General features: G+C 42.3%; 1 protein-coding gene across 1 annotated transcript in view; it reads left to right on the top strand.

The window, feature by feature from the left end:
- C5H18orf63 (chromosome 5 C18orf63 homolog) overlaps positions 1 to 16,145 on the top strand; it is a 156,259-nt gene that overhangs the window by 95,316 nt on the left and 44,798 nt on the right. Inside the window, exons 10-12 of the mRNA XM_040353890.1 lie at positions 495 to 580; positions 4,170 to 4,353; positions 10,505 to 11,275. Coding sequence (XP_040209824.1) covers positions 495 to 580; positions 4,170 to 4,353; positions 10,505 to 11,275 — 1,041 coding nt within the window. The remainder of the gene's footprint in view (positions 1 to 494; positions 581 to 4,169; positions 4,354 to 10,504; positions 11,276 to 16,145) is intronic.

The raw sequence follows: 16,145 nt of genomic DNA, 5'->3' as shown, positions 1-16,145 counted from the left end.
GTGATGGCACCAGATTGCCCGCCACTCTAACAGATGCTGCGTGAAGGGTCGCTAACTGACACTGACGTCACTAGTGACACTAAAGCCGGCCATAGATGGTGCGATTTTGGTACATTTTCTCAGTCTAAACATTTGATATATTTTCTATTTGGAATAAAATATGGGTTTATGAAATTTGCAAATCATTACACTCTTGATAACATTTTCATTTTTGGGGAATAAGGGTTGTACGATGCAAGGGCGTTTTTTTTTTCCCCTGTTGGTGTGTCTGTCTCCTCTGACAGCAAGGTGTATGACGTACATGTGTAAAGTAGTCCTCAATTGAATGAAGTGTCAGCATGTGCAGCAGCCTGGAGTAGTACAAGTCTGAATTTTATTGTAAACATTTAGTATATCTGCTAAAAGCGAAAGGTTTCCAATGCTCACAAAATTAAGTTCTGCAAATAAAATATAAATATCTTTTTCCAGTATTAATTCCCTTTTCTTTTTCATAGTATGGTTATGAGCTTCCCAATGTGTCCGAAGATAAAGTAATATATTGTAATGTTTACTTCAAGTTGATTGGAGAGAAGCTATTTACGTATCCTTTACCGAGCATTATACACTGTACAAATTTATGCAGAGCAGTATAAATAAAACTACAAGCAATCACTTATTTGTTTCAGTTTAATTACACTGCAATAGAAATAAGCATGAAGTTGAACTGACTATAGTAAAGGAACTTTAGTTATTTATACTGGTTTGGCAAAGCTGGTGGATAACTGTATTTGCACATTATACAGCTTTGAACATTAGGATTGTAAATCAATCAATATGGATGATTTATTGAAAGAATTTAAATTATTTACTTAGCTTAGTAAGGTAAATCCGTTCAAGGTACTCAGTTATGTGCAATGGAAGGGTTTTGCTTTCATACGATTAATTGATTATTAAATAATTACTTATTTACTTAATCAACATTCACTTAGACACTTTTGTAAGTAGACAGTCTTTATTCCTTCAGTAAATATACCCCAATATGATGAACAGCTTTTAGGAGCCAGTAAAAAAAATTATAATACAGTAGTTGTATAGCTCCAACAGTTTGCCCAGCTCAAATCAACACGCTGATCCAAATACTATTACAATCATAATGTCTCTTTTAGAAAGAGAACCCAGTACCTACTTTAAGCTGATCAGGTGTCAATTTTATTTATGCCCGTTAAATAAGGTCTTTAGGGTTTAAGATCACACTGGACTGACTCGATTGGTCACTGATGGGTGATACTGTGAGCGGGTAGGAAGAATTTCCTTCCAATTTATGTTCAGGTTGAAGGAAGGTGGCTGTGGACCTGTTTGGGGACCTGGGCAGCTGCCTCTAGACCTTAAGGTCATTCCTGCATATGAACTTGAATAGGTAGAAAGGAGCCCCGGTATCCAGTAAATTCAAGTTTGAAGGTGAGTTTAAAAATGTTTGAGAGTAGTAACAAATCAAGCCAACTTGTTTCAGGGGAACAGAGACTGTAACATCTTCAGGGCTGTTGCTAGTAGGTGGGGAAAGATCCCAAACAGGTGTGTCTGCACATTAAAGATCAGATCGATCGCCAACTGGGCTTGTAGAGGCAGCATAAAGCTCTACACTCTGTTCCCGCGAAACGTGTTGGCTTGATTTATTTGTTACACTCAAATGGTTTTAAACTCTCCTTCAGACTTGCATGTAATGGATACTGGGTGCATGTTTCCACTTATTCACATTAAATAAGGTGCAAGTGTAACACTGGATGTTATACTCAAAGAGATTGGCATTCTCTTGTTAATGCCATTATCTTCCTTTGGCTTGTGCTGTTCTTTCAGGCATCAATCAGGGCATAGATCACTAAACTAAAATCCTTCACCTAGCTGTCACAATCATGTACACACTGGTGCCTGAACATTACTCTGTAAACGTCTCCCACAGATCAGATCCCTGCGACCGCCTTTTACTTTGACTTTCTACAAAATCACAATTAAAAAAAATTGCTCTGTTTGAAAAATCATGCAGTGTTTTGTGACATGTCAATAATTTGTTCATGCAAGAGATTTACTGATAGATCAACTTTAAATAGTTATATGTCCACTTTAAAACACCAGCAGTAGGTTGCTTATCCACAAATCAAAAATAATTGTGTTACTCCATGTGATGTACATAGGTTTAACCCCTTTCTGCTCACAGTCTGTAGATTAATGTTCCCCTGCATAATTCCCTGTACTGAGAGTAAGTTAATCGTTGTCCCCTGGCTGCTGCTAGTAAGACCAGGCTTTTCTATGTCTACGTTTTTGTGTATCTGTCATGTTAAAATAAAAATAGAAAATACAGGGATTGTATTAAAACTTATAAAGAAAGGGTTAAAAACTCACAGAAGAAAAATAAACCACTAACTTTACCCCTTTCTAACTTCCTCTTGCACCAGCAGCTTTATGACCTTTTTATAACATTATGATTTTTCATGTCAATAACTTTAACTCATAAACTGAACCTTTACCGTATATACTCGAGTATAAGCCGAGGCACCTGATTTTACCACAAAAAACGGTGAAAACGTATTGACTCGAGTATAAGCCTAGGGTGTCCATGTGCATGCCTCACTGTTCCCATGCCTCACTGTGCCCATGACTAGACTGACATTTAACATGGGAGTCTATTGAAGGGGTGCCCCGGGTTTGAAAAATCTGTGCTCCCCAGCTATAGGTCCACCAGACAACAAAATTTGCACACTTGTAGAGGAGAAATGGGGCTACATGTGTGCCAAGTTCCTGGGTCCAGGGGACCTAAGACCGGCCAGTACCGGGTCTCCAAAGTCACTGGAGAAATTACTGTTTAACATAAGAGTCTATGGAAGGGGTGCCCGGCTTTGAAAAACCGGTGCTCCCCGGCTGTAGGTCCCCCGGACAACAAACTTTGCACACTTATAGAAGAAGAGTGCCGGTACCGGGTCCCCAAAATCTGGGAGATTATGCGCAAAAAGGTGACTCGAGTATAAGGGGCATTTTCAGCACAAAAAAAGGCATTTTTTCAGCACAAAAAAGGCTTATTCTCGAGTATATACGGGTACTTATATATTTTAGCACTTGTGAGGAAAATATTATATATGTTTTAAGGTCCCACTGAAGTTCCCTGTAAGATTATTCTTGCTGCATTCCTAAGACTAATAGGCTAATTAGGAAAATTAGTGAGTTGTATTTACTGCCATATCAAATGCAGAAAATACAATTATATTCACAGGTATAGTAACCAGTGGCAGCCCGTAATGCAGTTGGGCTGCCCCCTATCCATATGTCTGGTCCCCTAATCTACGTGTGGTGCGCCGGACGCATGGATTCCAATGTTTTTTTTTTGTTGAAGCACGTGATTAGAGCCAGAGGCTCTCAGGCTTGGTTCACACCTAAACCAGCCACGGATTGCACAGGAATGCTGTGCATCCCTGTTTTCTGTTTCAGAGATGGATCAGGGCCGAATCTTTGCCTGAATATGGACCTAAAACAGCCATGCCGCCCCGGAGATATGTGAACTGGCTCTGTAGAGAAAGGGTCAAATTCTCCTGCTATGTGAATTGGATACAGGGAAACCCTGATCCAATTCTCATAGGTGTGAACTCTGCATAATAGGCTTCAAAAAAGTGTGGGTTCGGGGCGCAGAGCGCCACTTATAGTAACCTGAATTTTTTGCTTTGCTTGCACTCATTTCTAAATGTCGATTGCCTACTAATGGACACCCCTTATTATGCTGCTTATACAGGCATTTGGCATTTCTTCCAGCCTGTAAAACAACTCTGTTTGCCTATACACATTTGGACTTTTACATGCATATTTGAAGCAATGCCTTTACACTCAGGCTGAAAAAACCTGCATCCCAAGCATGTTTTTGAGAGGAGTTTTCGAGCAGAAAATCAATTGACATAAATGAGACATTTTCAAGTGTAAATTGCATATAGTGAAAAATGAGCAGAAGGGAATGTTTTTTTTGGGGGGGGTGCTTATCATTGCAAACGCACACAACTGCATGTGCAATATGAGCCCTTATGGGCATTTTTATGCTGCTTTTTTTTTAGGTGCCTGGTGTGCACTGACCCTGAAAAACAACTGTGGGTAAATTGTCTTTTAGCTTTGTGCATCATGTTACATTTATATCAGATCTTAACTTTGAGATTCAGGTATCCATTTTTTTGCCTAAGAAGTCAGCCCATCCAATTTTACCCACGCGCAGATATGGCAAGAATTACAAATGCTTTCATCAGTGACCTCAAGTTTAAAATGTCTCATCTTTGTGGTTTTCCTATAAGGATAAGTGAGAATCCTGTTTACACAGTTATGGCATTAACAAGACCTCAGTCACAGGTAGCTGCAAGATGTCACTAAACATCCACTAGAGGGTGCTTTGGGATTACAGAAAGAGACTTTTAGTTGGTAACAAGAGTCTGTCTCTAATGTCTCTAGCCTTTTTTTTATTAGGTTCACATGCTCATTTATACCTACAGCCAAACAGTGAATTATGTGTCTAAAACTTAACAATATATAAACTTAAAAGCAAACACCTACACTCAGGATTATTTGTTGTCCAAGCCAATCATTTGAATGGGAAAATACATAATGAAGGTGAATTTGATTATTGGTGATGTGTCAGACACATTTTAATCTTCTTGGTTTATTTCACACTGCAGTCTCAGGAGTTTTCAGGGAGTAATGTAAAAAAGAAAAAAGAAAACGTTCAGCTACATTTTCTCAAGTAAAAACATCTTCCTAATGAGAGAGGGCAAAGGACAATGTCCTGATGTTTTGAAAGCACAAAGTCCACAGCTGCTGGTGGGTAGAAAGTAATGGAGTATAAACTGCAGTAGAAGAAGGCCACACAAAGTTCCACATCCTTGTCAGCTAAGAGCGTGGAAATGAGACTAAAATTAGCAAACAATTAAGTAATCTGGACAGTGAAGACAACAATGACATTGTCTGGTATGCCAATCTTATGAATTGTTTTCATGAGGTGGAATGTGAAGATTACAGCATTACAGTCTGGCTAACAAATATATAGGATATGCATAATGCTTTCAGTGTAACCCCAGGTCCCTAAAGTACATCTCCATCACCTCATTGAATTAATTTTGTGAGAAGTTCAGTTTGTTCTAAAGACAAAAGTGTGTTCCACCAGTTTGTACATGGATATGAAAAAAGTTGTCACTGTATTTCCTTAATTTCTTTATTATTTTGTTTAATATAGCAACCCATGCCAATACATTCTGAATAGCTTACAGTCAAGACATCTCTGTCACTGCACTGATATTTGGACATACACTGTACTGCACTTTTAAAATGATATTTAAAAAACAGAGCTAAAGAGAAGCTAATCAGTGAAAGGATCAGGCCAAACCGATTACTAGTGCTGTCTTTTCCAGTGAAGGACAACACATACATTTTTATTTTACCCACTTTACCTTTTGTTTTCTTTTGGACCCACCAACATGCATGCCCAAACATCAGAATCGCATTTATAGTATTTAAATATTCTGTTTTACTATATTGAGCTTGAATTTTAACCACTTAACCCCCGGACCATATTGCTGCCCAAAGACCAGAGCACTTTTTGCGATTCGGTACTGCGTCGCTTTAACTGACAATTGCGTGATCGTGCGACGTAGGTCCCAAACAAAATTGGCGTCCTTTTTTTCCCACAAATAGAGCTTTCTTTTGGTGGTATTTGATCACCTCTGCGGTTTTTATTTTTTGCGCTATTAACAAAAATAGAGCGTCAATTTTGAAAAAAATGAATATTTTTTACTTTTTGCTGTAATAAATATCCCCCAAAAATATATAAAAAAATATTGTTTTCCTCAGTTTAGGCCGATACGTATTCTTCTACATATTTTTCGTAAAAAAAATCGCAATAAGCGTTTATTGATTGGTTTGCGCAAAAGTTATAGCGTTTACAAAATAGGGGGTATTTTTATGGCATTTTTATTAATATATATTTTTTTACTAGTAATGGCGGCGTTCAGCGTTTTTTTTTTTTTCGGTACTGCGACATTATTGCGGACACTTCGGACACTTTTGACACATTTTTGGGACCATTGGCATTTTTATAGCGATCAGTGCTATAAAAATGCATTGGATTACTATAAAAATGCCACTGGCAGTGAAGGGGTTAACACAAAGGTGTTCTATTGGATTGAGGTCAGATCTCTGTGCAGGCCAGTCAAGTTCCTCCACCCCAAACTCACTTATCCATGTCTTTATGGACCTTATTTGTGCACTGTTGCAACAGGAAGGGACCATCCCCAAATTGTTTCCACAAAGTTGGGAGCATGAAATTGTCCAAAATGTCTTTGTATGCTGACTCCTTAAAAGTTCCCTTCACTGCAACTAAGGGGCCAAGCCCAACCCTACGCCATAATCCTCCCTCCACCAAATGATTTCATGAATTAGACCAGTGCACAAAGCAAGGTCCATAAAGAGTGGAGACTTCGAGCTAGGCCTTCTCATCCACAAATGCGCTTCTGGAAGAATGGTCAAACATTCCAATAGACATACTCCTACACCATCTGAACAGCCTTTCTAGAAGAGTTGAAGCTATTATAGCTGCAAAGGGTGGGCCAGCACAATATTGAACCCTATGGACTAAGACTGGGGTGACAGTTCATGTAAAGGCAGGTGTCCCAATATTTTTGATTATATAGTGTGTATATGTGTAATATACAGTGCCTTGCGAAAGTATTCGGCCCCCTTGAACTTTGCGACCTTTTGCCACATTTCAGGCTTCAACATAAAGATATAAAACTGTAATTTTTTTTTGAAGAATCAACAAGTGGGACACAATCATGAAGTGGAACGTAATTTTATGGATATTTTAAACTTTTTTAACGAATAAAAAACTGAAAAATTGGGCGTGCAAAATTATTCAACCACCTTAAGTTAATACTTTGTAGCGCCACCTTTTGCTGCGATTACAGCTGTAAGTCGCTTGGGGTAAGTCTCTATCAGTTTTGCACATCGAGAGACTGAAATTTTTGCCCATTCCTCCTTGCAAAACAGCTCGAGCTCAGTGAGGTTGGATGGAGAGCGTTTGTGAACAGATCTTTCCACAGATTCTCGATTGGATTCAGGTCTGGACTTTGACTTGGCCATTCTAACACCTGGATATGTTTATTTGTGAACCATTCCATTGTAGATTTTGCTTTATGTTTTGGATCATTGTCTTGTTGGAAGACAAATCTCTGTCCCAGTCTCAGGTCTTTTGCAGACTCCATCCGGTTTTCTTCCAGATGGTCCTGTATTTGGCTCCATCCATCTTCCCATCAATTTTAACCATCTTCCCTGTCCCTGCTGAAGAAAAGCAGGCCCAAACCATGATGCTGCCACCACCATGTTTGACAGTGGGGATGAGCTGTGTTGCTTTTATGCCAAACATAAAGTTTTGCATTGTTGCCAAAAAGTTCGATTTTGGTTTCATCTGACCAGAGCACCTTCTTCCACATGTTTGGTTTGTCTCCCAGGTGGCTTGTGGCAAACTTTAACCACTTAAGGACAGAAGGTGTTTTTCAGATTCGGCGTTTACAAGACTAAAACAATTTTTTTTGCTAGAAAATTACTTAAAACCCCCAAAAATGATATATATTTTTTCTAACACCCTAGAGAATAAAATGGCGGTCATTGCAATACTTTTTGTCACACCGTATTTGCGCAGCGGTCTTACAAGCTCACTTTTTTTGGAAAAAATTCACTTTTTTGAATTAAATAAGACAACAATAAATTTGGCCCAATTTTTTTATATATTGTGAAAGATAATGTTACGCCGAGTAAAATGATACCCAACATGTCACGCTTAAAAATTGCGCCCGCTCGTGGCATGGCGTCAAACTTTTACCCATAAAAATCTCGATAGGCGACGTTTAAAAAATTCTATAGGTTGCATTTTAGCATTTTAGCTACAGAGCAGGTCTAGGGCTAGAATTATTGTTCTCGCTCTAACGATCGCGGCGATACCTCACTTGTGTGGTTTGAACACCATTTTCATATGCGGGCGCTACTCGCGTATGCGTTCGCTTCTGCGCGCGAGCTCGTCGGGACGGGGCACTTTTAAAATATTTTTGTTTTTGTTTTCTTATTTCTTATTGATTTTATAATTTTTTACACTGAAATAATAATAAAAAAAATAGAAAAAAGCATGACAGGTCCTCTTAAATATGAGATCTGGGGTCAAAAAGACCTCAGATCTCATATTTAGACTTAAATGCAAAAAAAAAAAAAGGAAAATTTGTCATTTAAAAAAATAACAAAAAAATTGTCTCTTTAAAACGCTGGGCGGGACTGACGTTTTGACATCACTTCCGCCCAGCAAAGCTATGAGGACGGGTGGGGGCCATCTTGCCCTCACTCGAGTCCTCACTGAAGAGCCAGCAGCACCCGATCTCCTCCGCCGCTACCGACGGCTCTGGTAAGCGGCGGAGGGAGGGAGGGAGGGGGGGTCCTCTCCCGCCACTGTTATCGTTTACACGCCTGCCCACAGAAGATTGATTGATTGATTGATTTATTGGATTTGTAATGCGCCAAATACTGACCCGTCAGGGAAGCGTCTAAGCGCAGAAGACATACCTGTAAATAGATAAATCAAGTCAGGGAAAGAAAATAGAAGGAAAAGAAAAAAGGAGAGCACAAAAAAGCAAACTACCAAGGAACAACAGGGAAAACTAACGTGACTCAGCCTGCTTTTCCCTCAAAAAACCAAGTTTTTATCCTTTTACGAAAGGCCATAATGGAGGGGAGAGACCGGATAGAAACAGGGAGACTATTCCATAGGGCCGTTGCTCTCACAGAAAAGCGTCTACCCCCGAAGGTAAGCAGGCGAGCAGATGGACAAGTGACGAGACCAGCTGTAAGTGATCTAAGTCCTCGTGCAGGGGTGTATCGCGTTATCAAGGAATTCAGGTATTGTGGGCCCGTCCCATGATAAGCGCGATAGGCGAGACAGAGAGCCTTAAACTCAATGCGATCTACCACAGTGAGCCAGTGCAGTGATCGCAGGGTAGGGGTAATATGCTCCCGCCTATTTAAGCCGGAGATTAGTCTAGCGGCCTGGTTCTGGACGAGCTGGATTTTCCTCAGCCACTTTAGAGGCATACCCAAATACACAATATTGTTGAAGTCAATCCGGGAGTTGACGAGAGATTGAACCAAGACTTTCCGGTGGTACTGAGAAAACAAATTTTTGACCTTTCTCAAACACCTGATGTAATACAGTGCATTGTGGATACATTGATTGACTTGGGGTATCCAATTCAGATTACAGTCAAAAATTGTCCCCAGGACGCGGACTTGATGGATACCTCGGTTGTGGCAGCAGCTGCTGCCGTTACCGAGATATCCGTCTTTAAAAAGAGGACGTATATATACAGTGGGCGGGCGTTAAGTGGTTAAACGACACTTTTTATGGATATCTTTAAGAAATGGCTTTCTTCTTGCCACTCTTCCATAAAGGCCAGATTTGTGCAGTGAACGACTGATTGTTGTCCTATGGACAGAGTCTCCCACCTCAGCTGTAGATCTCTGCAGTTCATCCAGAGTGATCATGGGCCTCTTGGCTGCATCTCTGATCAGTCTTCTCCTTGTATGAGCTAAAAGTTTAGAGGGACGGCCAGGTCTTCATAGATTTGCAGTGGTCTGATACTCCCATTTCAATATTATCACTTGCACAGTGCTCCTTGGGATGTTTAAAGCTTGGGAAATCTTTCTGTATCCAAATCCGGCTTTAAACTTCTCCACAACAGTATCTCGGACCTGCCTGGTGTGTTTCTTGTTCTTCATGATGCTCTCTGCGCTTTAAACGGACCTCTGAGACTATCACAGTGCAGGTGCATTTATACGGAGACTTGATTACACAGGTGGATCTTATTTATCATCATTAGTCATTTAGGTCAACATTGGATCATTCAGAGATCCTCACTGAACTTCTGGAGAGAGTTTGCTGCACTGAAAGTAAAGGGGCTGAATAATTTTGCACGCCCAATTTTTCAGTTTTTTATTTGTTAAAAAAGTTTGAAATATCCAATAAATTTCGTTCCACTTCATGATTGTGTCCCACTTGTTGTTGATTCTTCAAAAAAAATTATAGTTTTATATCTTTATGTTTGAAGCCTGAAATGTGGCAAAAGTTCGCAAAGACCACACTAAGCAGGAGAATACAGCATGGTCTGTTTTCTGGCTGTGCTGGAAACTCAGCCTGCTATCCTCCAATGATCAGACTTGTCCTGAAACACATACCCTGCACAGCCTTTCACTGGTGAGATTAGTGTACTACAGTTTCTCAGCTCGTTTGCAGCTGAGAACAGAAGGAATATGATCACTTATAAAAAATAGGAAAAATTGTATGTTTTTTTTTATACACAAATTTTTTGCTTTTCATTTCTATTTTAAACTGAATGGGATGATTTACTGTACAAGGTGATTGGTAACAATCACTTTAAGCATTATTAATTCATCAATTACAATTTTATATTTTCAGGGCAAAACAAACCTAGTCAACCTAACCGCAAAACTACCCTCAGGATCACTTTCTCAAGATTCAAGGTACAATGCAGCAACAAGCCAGAAGATCCTGCCTGTGAAGCAAACAAAAGAGACATGTGTATTAGAGAAAAAACATCCTGAAAAATCTACTTTATCAACATTACAAATGGAGCCTTTTATATCACCTTTTCAGCCATTTCAGGTTTCCCACTCTTCTGTAAGGCATGAAAGACCTGTACAAAGATATGTGCCAGTGTTCCACAGAAAAAATGAAGCTAATTCAAGTCATTTCCAGCTTACAACACAAGATAAAAGAATGTTCAGTTCTTGCATTACCAATTCTTTAAAAGAGCATAACTCCAAATCTATGACAGTCAGCTCTGTGATGGTCCTTTCTAAGCCTACCCAACCTTCATTTAGTCAGATTATAGATGCTAGAGCTAATTTATCTGTGAAAAAATTAACAAATCCATCTATGATTATGAAAAATCATATAAGAGAAATAAACAGGACTATGAATGTTACACAGAATCAAAATTCAATTGCTGTTGGAAAACATCAGTTATGTTCTGCTTCCTATCAAAAAGAAGTAAAGCCCAGGCCTGTCTCGAATCCAAAGGGTGCTGAACCATCACAGTTGCACACAAATGCTAGTGAAATAAACTGTATCAAGCAGATACCTGCCAGCAATGCACATAAAAATCAGAATGCTGGGAATGTAAACCCCAGAAATACAGAATGCTTAACTCGAGAAGTCAGCATGCAGGTAAGGCTTTGTTATCTGCATAAATTGCTTCTCTAGAAACACATTTATCCAAAATGTTGTGTAGATTTTGGTAATGATTAAACCACCTTAGGTCGTTTTTGCAGTTCGTGTCACATTGGGGAGATTTCCCCTTTCTTTTTGGAGCTCAATTGTCCACTTCTGGGATGTAAACAGCCGAGATACCTCTTTCAAGGCTGCCTAACTCTTGGTACCCCCTGGTGATTTATATAGGCCAATGTCATAGCAATGCCTTACACTCTGGGTGTCCCTGAAGAAGAGGGGTCCAGTGGTGCAGAGCCAATTATTTTTGCTCTGAGCTCCAAGATGTTAATGGAGTGTTTTACTTTCCTGGGTGCCCCGGTTCACTAAACTGTAAGATTGGAACACTAATCCCCAGCCTGTGAGGCTGACATCGGTTATCACATTCCATGAGTGTGGCAGAAACCACTTTCTATTTTCCAAGGCTGGGTTAGTAATCCACCAAGCTAGGGAGTCGCTTGCTTGATTGAAGAAAAGCATAGGGAAGTTGACACATGGAGTTTTTGTTCCAGGCCAACAGAATGTGGGCTTGGAGTGACCTTGAGTACAACTGAGCCTAAGGGAACAGCCTCACATCAGGCAACCATAAGGCCTAGCACTGTCGTGGAGAATCTCATAGAGGGCTTTCGAAGCGTGAGATCTTGGAGAAAGTAGCTTGTTTGCCAGAAGGAAAATGTTTGGGCTATGTCTAGGAGAGCCTTTTTCAACAGGGGTGCCTTGGAAAAAATGCCCATAAATAATTGCCCACAAATTATCAACGAGCCAGCCTGTTTGCTACACAGAGCCACAGGTTTTTATTGTGCAGCATTACAGCCTTGGGCAGAGGCGTAGAGTTGCTGGGAGGGGGAGATGGAGCGGAGCATGATGAGGGGGCGGGCCCCCGTGCAATAGCAAGTCCTATTACAAATTGTTCTGCCATCAAACGCATCCACTGTGCCTGTCAAATGCAGGCACTGTGCCTGTCAAATGCAGGCACTGTGCCTGTCAAATGCAGGCACTGTGCCTGTCAAATGCAGGCACTGTGCCGTCAAACGCAGCCACTGTGCCAAACGCTGCTTCGCTGTGCCCAGCAAATGCAGCCACAGTGCCCATAAAACTCAGTCACTGTGCCTGTCAAACATATCCACTGTGCCCGTCAAATGCTGCCTCCGTGTGCCCGTCAAATGCATCCATGTGCCGGGGGTGATGCGATTTGGCGGGGGATGATGCGATGTGCTGGGGATAATGCGATATGCTGGGGCAATATAATGCAATTTTGCAGGGGGAGATGCGATTTGGCGGGGGGGGCGATGCGATTTGGTGGGGAGCAATGCAATGTGCTGCGGTGATGCAATTTGGCAGGGGGTGATGCGATTTGGTGGCGGGGTGATGTGCTGGGGCGATGCAAAGCAATTTGGCGGGGGGTGATGCAATTTTGGTGGCAGGGCAATGTGATGTGCTGAGGGCGATGCTATGCGATTTGGCGGGGCAAAGCGATATGCTGGGGGCGATGCTATATGGCGGGGCGATGCGATTTGGTGGGTGGGTGATGCGATGTGCTGGGGCAATACAATGCGATGTGCTGGGGTGATGCGATTTTGATTGGTGGGCAATACGATGTGCTGGGGCGATGCGATTTGGCGGGGGACAATGTGATTTGGCGGGGGGTAATGCGATGTGCTGGGGCGATTTGGTTGGTGGGCAATACGATGGACTGGGGCGATGCAATTTGGCAGGGGGCGCTGCGATGGAGGAGATGCGATTTGGCGGGGGCAATGCGATGTGGCGGGGGGGCAATTATTTTATGTTACAGGAAACTCTGATGGGCACATTTTATGTTAAGGGGAATGCTGATGAAGACAACTGATGTAAGGGGGCACTCTGACGCAAATACCTGATATAAGGGGACACTGTGATGGGGACACCTGATGTAAAGGCACACTCTGATAGGCACACCTAATGTAAAGGAGCACTCTAATAGGCACACCTGATGTGATGGAGACACCTGATATTAGGGGGCACTCTGATGGCGACACCTGATGTAAAGGCACACACTGATAGGCACACCTAATGTAAAGGAGCACTCTAATAGGCACACCTGATGTGATGGAGACACCTGATATTAGGGGGCACTCTGATGGCGACACCTAATGTAAAGGGACACTGATGGGGGAACCTTAAAAAAAATGGGGCATCTGAGTAAAGGAGCACTTTATATAATGGGACACTGATGTGATGGGGACACTTAATGTAAGAGGACACTCTGATGGGATAATCTTATATAATGGGACTCTGATATGATAGGCACACCTGATGTGATGGTGTCAAATAATGTAGGCCACACTGATGGGAGCCACCAAATGTAAGGGGGCCTTCTGATTCAGAAACCTGATGTATGTGGGCACCCTTATGGGGACACCTATTGTAAAGGAGCACTCTGATAGGCATACCTGAAGTGATGGGGACAACTGATGTAAGGGGGCACTCTGATGGCAATTTCTGATGTAAGGTGGCACTCTGATGGGAACACATTACTTAATTGGACACTCTGAGGGGTACACTTGATGTAAGGTTTTTTTTGATGGTGGCAACTGATTTATGGGGGTAGTCTGATGGGTGCACCCAATGTAATGAATTAATGTGATAGGGGCAACTAATGTAAGGGGGGAATGCTAATGGGGACATTTACAGAGTATTACCAGCATGTGTGGAAGAAACCATAATAAAAGTGCCAGAGAGCATGGCTTGCGCCAAAAAACGAAGGTAGACGCTGATAACTGAGCCTTCAAAGATGATTCATAATATTGAGTTGGCCCACCCTTTGCAGCTATAACAGCTTCAACTCTTCTGGGATGAATTGGAGCGGAGACTGCGAGCCAGGCCTTCTCGACCAAAATCAGTGCCTGACTTTACAAATGCGCTTCTGGAAGAATGGTCAAACATTCCCATAGACACACTCCTAAATCTTGTGGACAGCCTTCTCAGAAGAGTTGAAGCTGTTTTAGCTGCAAAGGATGGGCCAACTCAATATTGAGCACTACGGACTGAGACTGGGATGCCATTAAAATTCATGTGCATGCAAGATGTCCGAGATCGGATGTGATTCGCACCGCACTGCAGTGAAAATCACATGCAATGCGATTTCAGCCATTAAAATCGTATGGCTGAATTTGCATCAAACTCGCACAGGACCCTTTTTTTTTGTCTGCAGCAGAATCTTATAGCATGGGTGTTCACACCCATGCGATCTGATTCCTGTCTGAGATTGCAGATTACACTGCGATATGAAAACAGATTTGTGGGTGTCAATAACTTTTAACTGACACTCCCAGCAGTTCGCATAGGACAGTGTGAACTGCTGCCGTGAAACATGCGATGCGGGAACCAGCAGTGGATTCACAGGGTTCCCGCATTGCAGCAGTGTGAACATGCCCTAAAGGCAGGTATCTCAATACTTTTGACAATATAGTATATGTTCATTCTTCCTATGGGATGTTTAAAACCATTTTGGCTCATTTGTAACAAAACCTTGGCGATAACCACTTGGCTACTGGGCACTTATACCCCCTTCCTGCCAGTCCAATTTCTTTATCGTACATCACGGGACACAGAGCGGCATATTCATTACTATATGGGTTATATGGAGTACCTTCAGGTGATGGACACTGGCAATCTCAAACAGGAAGTCCCCTCCCTATATAACCCCCTCCCATAGGAGGAGTACCTCAGTTTTTACGCCAGTGTCTTAGGTGTTGGTCATGGTTTAGCTTGCCTCCACATCCTTGGGATTAAGGTGGGCTAACCGGTTCTGTCCAAAGGCCTCAGCGCTAAAGTGGTCAGTAACCAGACCCCAAACCAATGGGGTATAGCCCATAATGCTTTCTTTTTAGAGAGCTGGACCCTGGGCCCAGAACTTAGAAACCTTTGGGGGCCTAATGTTTCTGTTGCCAGAGTGCTATATGGGCCCAGGACAGTGGATCCTTCATAGGAACCCAGGGCCTGAAGGTCAATGCCCCACGGAGATGGGGGAAGATTGGGCCTCTTGCTGTGCAAAGTCCTGCGGCATGGAGCAGGTAAGTGAGGGGAAACTTGCGGAACTTGGTTCGCAGCAGGTTTTCTGGGGGGGGGGGGGTCACAGTGGGACATGCCTAAAGTTATGCGCTGCATCTGGCAAAGTGAGTCACATGTCTTAAAGATAGGATGGCTCTATGTGTATTTCCCCATAAAAGGTGACCTCCCTGGTAGTATTGCAAAGCATTGAGAAAGAGGCCTGTATGTGTGTGTAAAGAGAGCTGTGCCTACCTGCAAAGCCTCCAGGCGATTGCTGCCAAGGATTCTTCCTCCTAGCCTGGATGACAGGACAAACTCTGGCCTCCTCGTGTGGCCCCCTTCCCTCCCACCCCCCCCCCCCCCCCGCCGGCGGGCGCGCGCGTCCCCGTGATATGGGCGCAATTTCGCGCCGTTAGCTGAGGGGGGAAGGGCGGGCCAGTATGTTAAAGGAAAAGGAAGGGGCGGCCCTTCCATTTGTTCCCAGCTCAGTGTATGCTGGAACTGAGAGAGGAAGAGACCAGAGCGGCAGCGCGGGGCGCCGAGGACACACAGTGGCCAAAAAAGATTATTACAGTCTTGAAAGACTGTCCTGGAGCCTATAAATAGGCTGTTCTTCTTTTTTTTTTTTTTTTTCTCTCAGGGGACAGAATGTTCTTTCTCTCTTTGGTTTGAAAAAAAAAAAAAAAGAAGAACCATTAAAAGGAGAGAAGGCATTTTTTATCCCCCAAAGGGTTTTTGGGTAATAACTATTTATAATTCCAAACACCGTTAAGTTAGCGGGCGTACCTTGGTATTGTACCAT

This window comes from Rana temporaria, chromosome 5 (assembly GCF_905171775.1).
Source record: "Rana temporaria chromosome 5, aRanTem1.1, whole genome shotgun sequence".
Lineage (NCBI taxonomy): Eukaryota > Metazoa > Chordata > Amphibia > Anura > Ranidae > Rana > Rana temporaria.
This window is presented reverse-complemented; position numbering and strand designations above follow the sequence as displayed.